At 39.2% G+C, this 14,640-nt stretch overlaps 1 protein-coding gene across 1 annotated transcript in view; it reads left to right on the top strand.

Annotated features, from left to right (window-relative positions):
- Window positions 1-10,425, top strand: part of LOC308407269 (uncharacterized protein) — a 38,152-nt gene extending 27,727 nt beyond the window's left edge. The window contains exons 19-20 of the mRNA XM_080898829.1: window positions 4,129-4,219; window positions 6,505-10,425. Coding sequence (XP_080754955.1) covers window positions 4,129-4,219; window positions 6,505-6,579 — 166 coding nt within the window. The 3' untranslated portion in view covers window positions 6,580-10,425. The remainder of the gene's footprint in view (window positions 1-4,128; window positions 4,220-6,504) is intronic.
- Window positions 10,426-14,640: the final 4,215 nt, after the last annotated feature.

Here is a 14,640-nt window from a genome sequence, read left to right as displayed (position 1 = left end):
CCTGTTTACTGAAACATATTCCAATTCATTTGAGGGTGTCCACATTTACAGATGATGAAGAGTTTAGAAGTTTCAGCTCCTTAACCACCCTCTTTTTAAAGGGATCAAAAGTCAGTGGACAGTTGGCTCGAAGGCTATTTCATGGGTAGCTGTGGGTAATTCCTTCGTTATGTCATTATCCATTAAGAAGATTAAAGGCCTGGAGTTGATTTGAGGTGTGATGCTTTCATTTGGAAGATTTTGCTGTGAACAGACAACAAATGTTTAAAGGAGCTGCCCATGCAGGTGAAACAAGTCATAATTAATTTGCAAAAACAGGAAAAAAAACATCAGAGAAGTTGCTACAATATTAGGAGTGGCAAATCTACAGTTTGGTCAATCCTGAGAAAGAAAGAAAGCACCGGTGAACTCAGCAACGCAAAAAGACCTGGACGTCAGTAAAAGACTACAGTGGTGGATGATCTCTTGAATGATCAGGTCCCATCTTATCTTAATGACCTTGTAGTACCATATCACCCTATTAGAGCACTTCGCTCTCGCTCTGCAGGCCTACTTGTTGTTCCTGGAGTATTTAAAAGTAGAATGCGAGGGAGAGCCTTCAGTTTTCAGGGCCCTCTTCTGTGGAACCAGCTTCCAGTTTGGATTCAGGAGACAGACACTATCTCTACTTTTAAGATTAAGCTTAAAACTTTCCTTTTTGCTAAAGCATATAGTTAGGGCTGGGCCAGGTGACCCTGAATCCTCCCTTAGTTATGTTGCAATAGACGTAGGCTGCCGGGGGATTCCCATGATGCATTGAGTTTTTCCTTTCCAGTCACCTTTCTCACTCACTATGTGTATATACACCTCTCTGCTTTTAATTATTAGTTATTATTAATCTCTGACTCTCTTCCACAATATTTTGCGACAGATGGCCCTGAGCCTGATTCATCCTGTTAAAAGGGAGTTTTTCCCTTTCCATTTTAAGGGAAGTCAGTCTTTTAAATGTGTAGGATTTAAAATAACAAAACAAAAGGAGATTTAACAATGTACTGATTTGTTGAAAATGAAAACAGTTGCTAGGTAAATGAGCTAAAGTGCTTTGTGCCTTTCCGATCAGTTGCTTTTTGATTTGGTAATGCTCCACAGCTGTTCATTGTGTTGTGTCTGCCGGGATAACAAGAGGAAACCTAAAATCCTACTTAAAACATCATCACCAGGCCTTCGGCTCCGTTTTCAAACCCCACAAATACCACACTGACAAAGATTTAACAGAGTGCTGAAGACACTGAAGGATGGCTGTGGCCGAAACCCTCATGCTGTAGTCATGAAAAAAAGCCCACAACATACTGATGGAAACCAGGAGCATGACTTCCACTAAAACTGAGATACAACACCATGAACACAGCTCACTGTCAGAGCCCTCCTCCTCGAGGTAATCACCCTGTAATGACACAGCAGAGGAGACGTAATAGAAACCAGGGCTTTGGTGTTTGATAGCCGGAGGCGGTGGATGACCAGGTTGTCTCCAAACAGAAGAATCTCAAGGTTCAGTGTTTTTATTTACTCCTCACAAAGAGACGAGTTTTCTGCAAGATTATAAACAGTTTATCCGCTGCCTGTTAGATTAGTAGCAGACACAATTTGTGTAAGATAAGATACACTCTGTTTACCCCAAAGCTGAGAAATTCCTTTGTTAAAGCAGATAAAAGTCAAGTTAAACGCAAGCAGCTCAAATAAGCAGGAAGACATGTATCTATTTACCAGGGTAAAAACCTGAAATCATGAATTCAAATATAGATTTTGTAGTATATCGATATACGTTGTATATATTCAACTTTCTAAACAGTAGGTAATGAATGACAGCTGTTTTTGGGGTCAACTTGAAAAAAAGGCAGATGTGAAATGTAAAAATGAGGTCAGAGGTCAAATGTGATGTCATATTTGGATGCAAACTGTGATGTGAAATTTACAATGCCCAATACCAGCATCATTTCCTAAAGGTTGTCAATTTTGGAAAAAAAAACAACGTAGATATTTAGCATAGTTTTAAAGATAAAAGATGTAAAAGTTTGAACTTATTTGACCTTGAAAAAGAGGTCGGAGGTCAAAAGTGACATGATATTTAGAATCCACATGTTTATTCTTTATTACACATTCTTTATATGCCTACAATGACAGTAAGGAACATAGATCTAAATAGCTTTATATAACATTATTATCACTCTAACCTTCAGATCAACCTATTGACCTTCAAAGAGAGGTTAGAGGTCAAATGTGATGAGATATAGACAATCTTTTTTTTGTCACTTTTCCTCCAATAAATCAGGAAGTTGACCTTGAAGACCTTGGAGGAAAAGCTCTGTACAGTAGTTTAGTGTTAAAGGTGCCGTATGGCTGAAAAAAAGAGCTGTTATATTAATAAAGTTTATGCAATTTGAAGGCACTGATGGTCACTGTAGTGGCTCTATTAATTTCTTGAAGTTCTCTCTTTCTCTTATATTTAATATAACCACACTACAGACAGACAAGCGCCTGTTTTTTATGCGTTGTCGTTAGCAACAACGACGGTAAAACCATCGCACGTCCACTTGTTTATTTTCCACATAAACCTTTCACAATAAAGCTCAAGATCCTGTTGAGACTTTCCAAACTAAACTGAATCACGTGAAAGAGCAGATTATTTACGGATGAGAAGTAAAAAAGAGCCGCCAGGTGCTAAAAAATAAACCTTAGACTCAAACGTTAGAACAGGCTTTTCCCCGCAGCACGCCGTGTAATAAATACTGACAATGAAAACGGCGGCCGTTACAACTTATGTCTAAAAATGTATAATTTCATGCATCGGTTAAAACACTCGACTCCAGGTACACTATGCGCAGCTGGAAACACTTCACGCAGGTCGAGCTGCCCGAGATTCACAGAATTTTCAGAAAATGTAAAATTTTTGTGATTTATATCGTTATCGGACGATAGAATTCTTATATCGGGATATAAGATTTTGGTCATATTGCACAGCCCTAATTCTAATGTATGCTCAGTCTACCTGCAACCTCCACAAGCACAAATAGGTGTCCCAATTTATATAATAATACTTACAGAACAGCAAAGTTATTGTAAAATTGTTTGTTAGCCCATTCAATTAGCAGCATAAGTTGCCATGGTGATGTAATCCAGTAAGAAGCAACACCACCTTTGTAGAAAAAAAAACCTGGGGTTAACCTCAAACCTCAAATAAAACAAAATCCTGCCTCAAATAAACATCTGCCAGCTCAAACATGTGGATACGCCTACTCTGGCTCTTCTATTAAGTCGTTAATAAAGGAACAGCTGAAAGTAGCTATTCTGATCTACTGTCATTACCACTTGTGGCCAGAGAGGGTGCTATTCACCAGAAGTTAAACTAAGGTATCAAGCTAACGCTGCGGTTGCCACCATTTGACCTCTGATGTTATGAACCTGATTCACTACTCCCGTGTTAAAATCTGGACATTTTTAATATGGCTCTATGGATTGACTCAATTTAGGAGCGAGCCCAGAGTGACAGTTAGAGGAACTGCAGGTTTTTGGTATTTATTATATTTATTGTATATTTTGTAATTATTATCATTGGATTGGCTGGAGGTTGTTGAATTTCCTTGACGAGACGAGCAGCACTAGCTTAGTGGGCGTGGCTGTACCTGAGCATGTATAGGGCCACGGCGGACATGTTTGAGCGGTGACTCAGCGCGCGGTGTGTTAGCGATTAGCGTAATGAAGAGATGGAGGCCATAAAGCTCGCTGACCTGCGTCTCCTCTCGCACCCTGAAACGCCTCCCTGCCGCCGCAGACGCTTCATTAGTGCACCTCCGGCACTCGTCAACCCAGTGGGAGGCCATGCACACACACACACTCACACACACATGCACACACACGTTTAACTGCTCACACATCAAAAGCCCGCTTGGTACATTAACGTGTGCAATAAACTGCCAAACCAGCACATGGTGTGTGTGTGTGTGTGTGTGTGTGTGTGTGTGTGTGTGTGTGTGTGTGTGTGTGTGTGTGTGTTTTTAAGACATATGGTTGACCGTGTGTGTGGTTTTAAAGTGTTGGTTACCATGGTTATGAGTGTGGTTTTTTTAGTTTTTTCTTCCTTGTCATTCACAGATACACTCTGCCAGGAATCCACGGCCTTAACTTTGTCCTGCAGAGCTCACTGGGAGGTGGAGGAGTGGCCTCTCTGCGCAGTGACCCCCAGGTATCACATGGCCACACACACACACACACACATCTATACATACAGACCCTTCCTGGATCTGTGAGGGCACTTAATGACATTAAACCTTCTACTTTAACCTGAATCAGATCCTCGGCCGAACCCCTGAAGCAGTTGGTTTAAAGAAAGAAATATCCCCACCTTCCACCACCTCTCCTCTCCCTCTTCAGCCATTCACTGCCTGTAAAAGTTTAATGAGAAAGTTCAGTCTCTCCAGATCTCATGTAATGGGCGAGGAAGGGGGCAGCTGGTTCAAAGTGGGTCTACAGCTTAATTTCAGTCTGTATGCACCTGAAAACCATCGCGGTTCTCATGTTTCTTCACCAGAACAACATGAAATCTCTTTTCTTCTGCATCGTCATTCAGTTGGCTGTGAAGGAACCTGTATTGTTTTTTTATTACTAACAAAATAAAAATAAAAACACACTCATGAGATTTACACCAATTATTAAAAAGCTCAATCTCAGGGTATGTTTGTATGACTCACATGTCCAGGGTGAGAGACAAGGATTGTTTTGAACCCTTCAGTTCATCCTCTGTCTGAATCCATTTTATGCTCCTCCCTCTTTAGGCCAACTCAGTTTGGATTGGCTGCCCCTCATTCATATAAGAACATCTCCAAACTATGGTGTAATGTAAATATACAAGAGCAAATCCATGGCCTGAGGTGTTCCTTTAGTCTGCTGTTTGTGTTTCAACTGCAGTATCAAACTTTAAAAACAAATGCTTTTCCTTCTTCATCCTGCTTTAGCTCTCTCTTTGTCTCTGCACTTCATCAGAGATGTAATATTCCCCTCAAAATATCTGCACCACCCCACTGATCCATTTCTAGCTCCTATTTTTGATCCAGTGTTTTAAATATCATTCATATTATATTGTTTCGCAGCAGCAGTCCACAAGATTCATTGATTAGAGAGAACCTCGTCAATCAGGAGATCCTCTTTGAGCAACACTTGATAGCAGTGGGGAGAAGGAACCCCCTTTTAAAAGGAAATGACCACCAACAGAACCAAGCTCGGGGAAGGGTAGCCTCCTCTGAATTTAACCAATCAGCACCCAGAGGATTTTAGGGCCGATCAGGCGCACATATCCCGAGTCAGTACAGGGACGTTCTCATGGTGGGTACATGAAATTGTGATCAAAAACCAATATTTAAGTTCCTGCAACATCCTCCCCTCTGCCCTTCAATTCTCTCTGGTCACTATGGTAACGCATAAATATTTCTTTCAAAATAAGACACACAACTACAACACGGGAAAAGACCCAGGGAAACCGAGTTAATGATTAAAAACCCTGAAAACCATACATTTCAGCCCGAGCTTCACCTCTCACGGCCTGGCACCAAACGACTCATGGACCAGTGCCAGTTCGTGGCCCGGGGGTTGGGGACCATTTGCAAGTATATAATATGAGCATTCACAATTATAAGAGTATGTCTATGGCAAAAGAGAAGGTTGAGTCTGTGTAAAATGTAAATTCAAAACAGAATGCAATGATTTACTAATGTCATAAACTCGTGTTTATTCAGAATAGAAGATGGAAAACAGATCCAGTGTTTGAAATGACTGTGTATGACAACATATTTCTGCTGCTATCATGACACAGACCCAGTAAATTTACTGCAATATCTTCTGACTTTATATCAAATTAACAACAACACTCTGTGTGACTTCGTGTCTCCACCAAGCTCTGATCACTGTGTTCAAAGACCTCCGTCGCCCACTGATGTAAACCCAATCAATTAAAAACCAAACCTTGCACTTTTAACACTTTAATGTCTTCTAGAACACAGATTTCTTTTCTACAGCAGTGTTTCTTCATCATATAGAAATCGGTTGATGCATGCGGTTGAAATTCCGGCTCTTTTTTAATATTGGGATATCTCAGGGATTAAATATGCAGTTATGACAGAAAGCGTATTTTCACTGGTCCGGCTCACTTAAAATCAAAATGTACGTGTAAACGATGGCTTAAGATGAGTCTGACAACCCTGGTGTAAGGTAGAGACAGCAGAGCAGCTCCAGGCCCTCTAAAAGGTGGGAAAACCTCTCGTCATACTTAAGGTCGTGTCCTTTATCATCAAAGCTTTTCTCCTCCCTTGTTTCTGCTTTTTCTTTCCCCCTCATTGTTTATCAGAGGCATTGGTAAAGTTTCTTTTTCTCTCTGCTGCACATCAAAGAAACTCTTTTAACACCTCGCACAGCCGTAAAGCTCAACGACTCCAAGGTGGAAGCATGCACACTTTCACATTTCCTGTCTCTCCTCAGGGCAAAGCCTACGGTCAGATGCTGCTGGACTTGAAGCTGAGAGGACTGCCTGACCTCAAGTCTCTGGTGGACTGAGAGTCGAACAGAGGGAGAGAAAAAGAGCTGGAGGCAAACGGAGATGTAAAAGAGAGTTCGCGAAAAGTGAGACTTTTTACCTCAAGAGAAACACAAAGGGAGCATTTATAGATCCAGATCACGTCCACATCTGAAACCTGAAGAGCACAAGATCATTTTATACATAAATTAGATTAGAGCTTCACGATGTTTACAACATGTGGGTCACCACAACTCAAATCATCATGGGCCGTCTGCTCAGCCGTCTCCAATTGGCCTAAAAATGTTACAGTTCCAAGTCTGGGGATATAAAATGATTGCTGTGAGAGTTGTAGTTTCATATACCAAGTACTCTTCAAGACCTCTATATTTTTTTTTAAATAGTCCACTAATCAACTTCCAGCATGTTTTTCTCACACTTTGAAATCTGAGGCAATGTGTGAATGTGAATGACTCAAAAACCATGAAATGTAAAAGTCTTTCTTATCATAAAAAACAATCAGGATCTGTATTTTATATACATGCGCAAACTTTAAACCACAAAATATTCAGGTACCTCCGATATGGCTGAGCGGGGCATGTAGACTAAGACTCTAAGACTCGGCAACCCAAGATCTGCCACAGATTTAGATCATCTAAAGGAGCATCCACATAAAAACAGCTGGACTCAGCTGGATACACCTCGATAAAATTTAAGACAAACAAGTTTACACGGGGGCCTTAATCCTCTGAAATCCAAGTTATCATTGCTGATGAGTGTAACCCTTTGCAGTCAGAATGAATAATGCTGAAATTCAAATTCAAGGACATGGACATGAAAAAGTGTTTACGCCTCACGCAGATTAACTGGTAGCTAACAGTTACTAAATGCTAACATTTAAAGACTGCCATGTTGTTTTTTTGGTGTTCCATATTTGTAGTGAAGCGTTATCACAAGCAAGTTTACCGAGCACTCTTCATCCGTAGGCTGTACAGAGAACACAACCTGCTAATTAATGCTAAAAGGCTAATGAAATATTCAAATTTTATTCACCACAACTAGACCACAGACTTGTTAGTCGATATGGACATTTAACTGCACAGCAGCCATATACAGTCAACACAGTCCGGAGTCAACACAGCTCATTTAAATATTTATTTAATTTAATAAAAAAAAGTCACCCCTGCTCAGTTGCTATTAACTAAACCAGGGTTTCAGTTACTGACTTATTTTTGGAGCCAGTCTCTAGTGGACATTAGAGGAACTACATTTTTGAGTCGTAATGACTGATAATACTGACCTGTTAAATCGAGAGCATTAGATCTACAATTTGCTAACGCGTTAATGAGCTAACTGCGCTAATGCGTTGCCGCTGTGCAGCCCCATGCACGGGGTGATCCGCGCTAACTCGCTAACGGAGATTTGCTGCGATTAACGCTGACAGCACTAATTTTGAATCTCAAGTTCAAAGAGGAAACCTAACAAAACAGAGTGGAATCACCTGAAAGGCAGCCAAACTGCCAACAACTCTCCAAACTACTTTTTTTTTCTTGCATTTTACTTTCATGCAATTGGGTCAAAAGTTGTGAAAGCGTCATCACGCTGTATTGGACTTGATTTGAACTCAGTGACTGATTGAATGAATCAATAGAGTTTCCTCACCCCAGAGCCACAGATGTTGGCAATACAGGAAAATGTTTGGAGGCCGATTGTTCGCATCAGCCTCATAATCTTGACTTGCCCTGACCTCTGACCTCCCAGGGAACAAGGAGAGCTGGTTTGGGTTTCCCTCACGGGGTAAACAAAGTGTTTTCTGTGAGCTATCAGAGGAGACACTCGACGGGCACGACGCCTGGTTCTCCCCGTCTCGTTCACCTTGGCGTGACCCGGCTCCTCCGATGTTCGCCGCCCCGCAGGAATGCACGTCTCCTTCAACCAAACTGACTCTCTGCCTTCCAGCCGGTTTAGTCATAATTGCAAACAGACTGAATTTGGAGTCGGAGTCACTCAGCAGCTTCCGTCGAGGCTCGAATCTCATAAAGTCCTCCACCTCTGAATCATATCCCCCTTTCCACAAAATCTTCATACTCAAATTTCTTTGTTAAGTGACTTCTGTTTTTTCCCTAAACTTTGACTCAAACTTTGAGAGTTTGAGTTTACAGTCAGAAATGTAAAACAGATCAAAGTATGTTCATGACCGAATGATCGCAAACACAGAGAAGGAGCCACATTAGAGAGCCTGCCTAAAACAATAAATAAACAGTTGTCCTGTAAATGGGCATTCAAAGAGCTTGGTGCACAATAAAACCATAAGAAATGACAGCAAGACAAATCCTTCCAGACATGAATTGAGAGCAGAGCAGCACGAGGATAAATTGTGCCAAAGTCACACGGGAAAAGTTCAAATCAATCGGCTGGTCTTTCGAATTTAAGGGACGACTGAGCATCGTGTCAAAGTCAGAGCTTGAAATGGCGCTTCCCATAAAACCCCCAAACCAAAAGAAGTTACAAGCCGCAAGTGTCGCCACTTTGCATGTAAATCTGGAAATGTGCTCACATCTCAATGATGAAGGGAGCAAAACTCTAGATTCACATCTGCCCTCCACATTGCTTCCCATGAAACATTTGTCGTAATCGTGTGGAGAAACCCTTCATCATTGTAGAACAACACCACCTCCCCAAAACACATGGACTCTAAGATTTATGAGCGTGTACAGAAAAGATTTCCAAACAATCGATGCTCATTTTCTGGCATGTTTACTCAATTTGCACGCTTTTATGTCAATATAGACTTCCTCAGCTAGTTTTGAGTCATACCTGGAGCGACTGATGCAAAGCCTGTTCAACCTCCTGACTTCACCTGGTCGTTTTCAGTAGTGGTACGGGCCATCCTAACCAAGACTGTTTTGAGTCGAGATTATTTTAATAATTTAACTATATCACTGCTTGTTCATTTATCAAAAAGGAAGGTTCTGTGATGGTGTCCTGTAAAATAAGTGCTACATTTTTGCTTCAAGGTTTAATTTGGTTATCTACAGAAACATCTTTAAGTTTAATTATGAAGTCTTTTCCCCCACATATTTGACATTTCTTTGCTAATCAAGGGATTGTAGCATGACTTAAGAAAACCAAAATGTAATAAATAACAATATTAAATAACAACGGTCTCTGGACAGAAAAGCTCCCTGCTGTTATCTGTGCCATATTTCATATTTAGCTATCCAGTCGTTTTAGAGTGCCAGTCCAAACACATACATCCAATAATTGAGCCTTGTGGAACACCAGAGGCCTTTTTTTTTTTATTTCAGCAGGTTTACATCAACCAAAAGAAACAGAAGCAGCCGCCGACTTTTTAAAGTCTGGAAAAAAATCAGTTTGAAGTTAGTGGGTGATCTTTGTGATTTGATGTTTTTGTTTAATGCATTAGCTTTTTAACATAAACTCTGATGGTAGCTTTTTTCTTATTAACAGCTTTTCTCTGTGTTATTATATTTGAACCACTGCCTCTCACCACTGATTTTTTTTTCTTGCTTTCTCTCTTACTGGTACGAATTGCCAGCATTGCCTTATTCGTAATCAATGCACTTTAGTCAAACTGGTATCATGAAGCCTTACTGAGGAACCATGTGTGCTGTTGTACAACTACATAGATTTTATCAAAATCACGTAACTTTTTCATTAAATATCCAACTTAAAGGGCACATTGTTGTTTTTTGTCCATTTTAGAAATATTTACTTGAAACTTACCAGTACTTTGAAATGACGAAACTCTTGTAATTAAAGGTCTGAAATAGGCTGAAAATTAAGATTATAAGCAATATGTTAAGACTTATTTACTATTTTTTGATGAAGACGTTTAACTCTTTGGCTTTCTGCTTTCTATTTAAAATATTCTGTATAGAAAGTGATTTTTGTAGATACTAAAGAGATTAAAGATATTTTTATTATCAAACCTTCTGCTTACAGTTTGCGCTGTTTGTGTGTGTGCCCTTTTTGTTAACAAGCTTGTCTTTGTGACAGGAAGCTGAGCAGCAAAAGGTGTCGACAGCAACAAGACAGAAATCTCTAACATGTGTTTCTTTGTTCCTAAAAGCAGGCGTTCTAGGACTCCAGAGCAGATTCCAGTCATTTTGCATGTAGAGTATATTATGCATATGTCATACAGTTTAAGATGCAGGCAAAAAACAAACGACCCCCAAATTTGGTTTAATTTAAGCTATTGGGTACCGTATGTTTCTGAGACTTTACTGTTCTGCTGTGGCGATGAATGAAAATAAAACCAGACCAGCAGGGAGTGAAACCGCCAAAGAATGTGTGCCGATAAAGTAGCAGCACAATAACAACAGAATACTTTACCACACTATAAAAGAGAGCACAATAAAAATGCAATTAAATGCTCCAAGTAAATAGCCAATTAAATTTTTCAGCCTCAGATAGTTTAACAAAGCATTTTTTTTAAAGTGACAAAAGATTATAAGCAAATAAACATGTTTCAGTAAAAGTGGATAGGATTATAAGAATTTATATGAAAGCTACATTAACTGTTCCCTTCATTTATACTCAGAGTTACTAATAAAAGTTTTAAAAAAAAAGCTTTTTTAAGTTAATTTTACTTAATTTTTCTGTTTTGCTGTTTATTTTTCCTGTAATTTGAGTTTTACGTTTTGTTAAAGAACAGCAGATTTCTTCTCTACAATTAAAGTGCGCCCCAGGGTGGCTGTGGCTACAATGTAGCTTGCCATCACCAGTGTGTGAATGTGTGCGTGAATGGGTGGATGACTGGATATGTAAAGCGCTTTGGGGTCCTTAGGGACTAGTAAAGCGCTATATAAATACAGGCCATTTACCATTTAAAGAACACACACATACATATATGCATGTATGTATGTATATAAACATACATATGTGTAATAATAACAGTTAGCATAACAAAGAGAATAGACCATAAGTAAAGACTTGCAATCAAAAATAAACATTAAAATTTTAATGATAAGCAAGGGAACATTGGTAAATAGTTTTTGATAAATACAATTCATATTTGGTGATATGTACCCATACAGTGCCTAACTACTTCAGTCTAGAAAAAAATACTTGTATTCCTTTGAAAGAAGAAGCAGAGGTCCAGAAATGGAGCCTTGTGGAACATCAGAGAACAATTTTGTTGGATTTTGGAAGTCTTTTAAATTCCTTTCCAGTTCTACAGAGTACGGTGAACATCAGACTGACAAACAGAGGATGAAGGATGGTGATTAACATTCAGAACATGCAGACAGCATGGGAACAAGTGTGTGTGTGCATTAATCAATGTGAAAGCAGCAGGTCACCAGTTTGTTGAATCGTTTGTCACGGCGCCAATGCTTTTGTCCTGCTCGGACTGATGCACAGCGAGGTATAGCAACACATTGAGGGCCTCCAAATCTGTCTGGGAGGATGGGAGATGTTTCTCACAAACAAGTTCTTGTTGAAATCTGCTCACCAGACCACCAGGTAGCTACTGGAGCATAAAAGAAGTTTGGTGGTGCTGCAAAAACTATGTGTGTTTATCCCAACACGTTTTATAATGCAGCTTCATCAAATTTCTCCTGTGTCTCCCAGTTATGTGTGCGATGTCCTTTAGCATCATGCTCTGACACGCTAGCTTGGGACTGTGGTGGCTGGTGAGAACCGGGAGAAAAAGAAATGCATTATGAGACCTTTGTGTTTTCAAGTTAGTTAATTTCCACCTCGCTTTTACTTTCATTTCAGTCTGTGGTTATGTGAGCATAAACTGAGGTCCTAGTATGGTAACATAAAAACACTAATGTTATTAGTGTTTTTATTTTTATTTTTTAAAAACCTGTTTAAGCCTTGATTATACTTTGAATCTACAAGTCCACTAGTGTCTGCTTGGGCCCAAGAAGGACACAAGCAGGACTGCCAATTTTCTGTGACCATGCAGACTTCATATTACAATGTGTCAGCTGCCCATGTGCCCCAGGAGGCATACTTGAGGCAAACCTGCCCTTAAGTCAAGTCAAGTTGGCTTTATTGTCACTTCAACTATATACAGTTAGTACACAGTGAAGCGAAACAACGTTCCTCCAGGACCAAGGTGCTACATGCAACATAAATTTACAACATAAATTGACAAGAAGGGCTACTGCGTCTCTAACTGTCCATGTCCTGTACAGTATAATCAAGGCCTCATGTTTATATTATAAAAACTACTTGGTTAGGTTAAGGCACTTCAAAAAAACGTAGTAAATTTGTGAATTATTTTAGCTAAAAAGATTATTCTGAGCCACCTGAATACACTATAACAGTTAAATAAGCTACATAAACATTTAAAGTAATCAAAATGTAGCTAACTGGTAAACATCGTAATGCTACATAACAGTGAAGATGATTCCTAACTTTAGTTGGTGAATCTGCTCGATTTCTATCTGTATGTGGTGAATATGTATAAAATATGTCTGTTATTATACGTGATACTTAATTTATGTGGGATAAAGAAGGAGAAATAAAGACAAATTTTTATTAAAGTAGGAAGCTAGGTTAGCAAATCTTTTTTTCTGAGACCAATATTTGTGTGATACTCTAAGCACAGCTCAAGCTTTTTATTTTGCTTATACTCTTTAAATATGAACTTAAACTTTATTCATGATACATATCCTATTTGGTTATCACTGGCTTTGAGGCTTGATTATTTTATAGTTGTATAAGTTTTAGCTTAGCTTTAGTTTTTAAGCTAACACTAAAAAGGTACTAGACTGCACTGTCATTTTTTGATGGTTTTTATATCGCAAGGCTTCTCACATACGAATGCTAATAATACTTTGCCTCCACAATTTCTTAATTTATCAATTCTGAGCTAGTCTAAAACTCAAACTAGATGAATAACCTTTCATTTATAAAGCGTATTGACGTTATAGTTGGATAGCTTTCTCTTCTTTTAATTAATGGCATGTCCTGCAGTGCTCTAACTAGTCGTATTGTTTCAGTAGGGTAAAAGTCGCTCTGTTGTGCTGTCAAGATTGATAAAAGGAGATGAATTACTCCCCATCGGTCATTTTTCTTCCCTCTTTGTGTCTATTGGGCTTTTCTCACTTTGCTTTCCCACTTTTCTCACGTCTTATTTTGGAGCTGTGACCTCCCAGAGTACGACTCCACAAAAGGATTGCCCCATAATTAGATTAGTATGCAAAAATCTAGTCCATCCCTACAGACACATTAAATTACATTCAAATTAGCCTCAAAAAACAGTTTTCTTCAAAAACATTTGACGTTGGGTCCATATTTGACGTTAACCCACTTTTTCAAGAACCAATTCTTCCTTTGGTCTTTGTCAGTGGTCTCTATTGGTGCACTGGGTATATAATAACCTAGATACTTGTAGCCTATTTTTATAGTTTCCCCTGAAATAATTGACATTGTTTTGAGGATGCCAGAAGTACCTTGATCTGAGTCGTTAATGACAAAATAATAATAGCTAAAATAAAATGGCTATTACTCCTTATAAGGACTCATTCAATGTCCGTTGACTTAATAGGACTCACTCTGGTTCAGAAAAGTCAAGGTATGCTTCTTGTGTTTAAAATGATAAATATTGGATTTCATAAAAAAGTATGATTTGTTTTCACACACATGGGAGAGGCTGTAAAAGTTCTGGTGCCATTTCTGATTGTGTTTTTAGGATCTCCGCCCAGTGTGAGTACTTTCACCTGTAATAAGATGCTAATGTAGGTTTTGTTTGACATGAGCTGCTGTGTTTATCCCATATCTCCTCCTCAAAGCAGCTGGAGAGCATTAACACATGTGTGTATGTGTGCATGTTGTTGTGGTAAGAATCCTTTTTGACAGAGAGGTTTGAATTTATAACTGGGGACCAGATTTTGATCCATATTTCTACGAGTTACCGTCTTTCATATTTGAATTTATTTCTTATTTATCCGTATCACTGTCACCTACTCCATAGGCCTGTTGTTAGGTGGTGGAAGTAACAAAAAGGGCGCTGGATTGGGGGGGAAAAGGGACAAATATATCAAAATATCAAACTTTTATTATCCCTTCTTCTCCATGAAGCAAGAGTCAAAACGCATAGCTCACAAGCTACAAAGTAAAGG

Source organism: Rhamphochromis sp. 'chilingali' (genome assembly GCF_963969265.1).
Source record: "Rhamphochromis sp. 'chilingali' genome assembly, chromosome: 1".
NCBI lineage: Eukaryota > Metazoa > Chordata > Actinopteri > Cichliformes > Cichlidae > Rhamphochromis > Rhamphochromis sp. 'chilingali'.
This window is presented reverse-complemented; position numbering and strand designations above follow the sequence as displayed.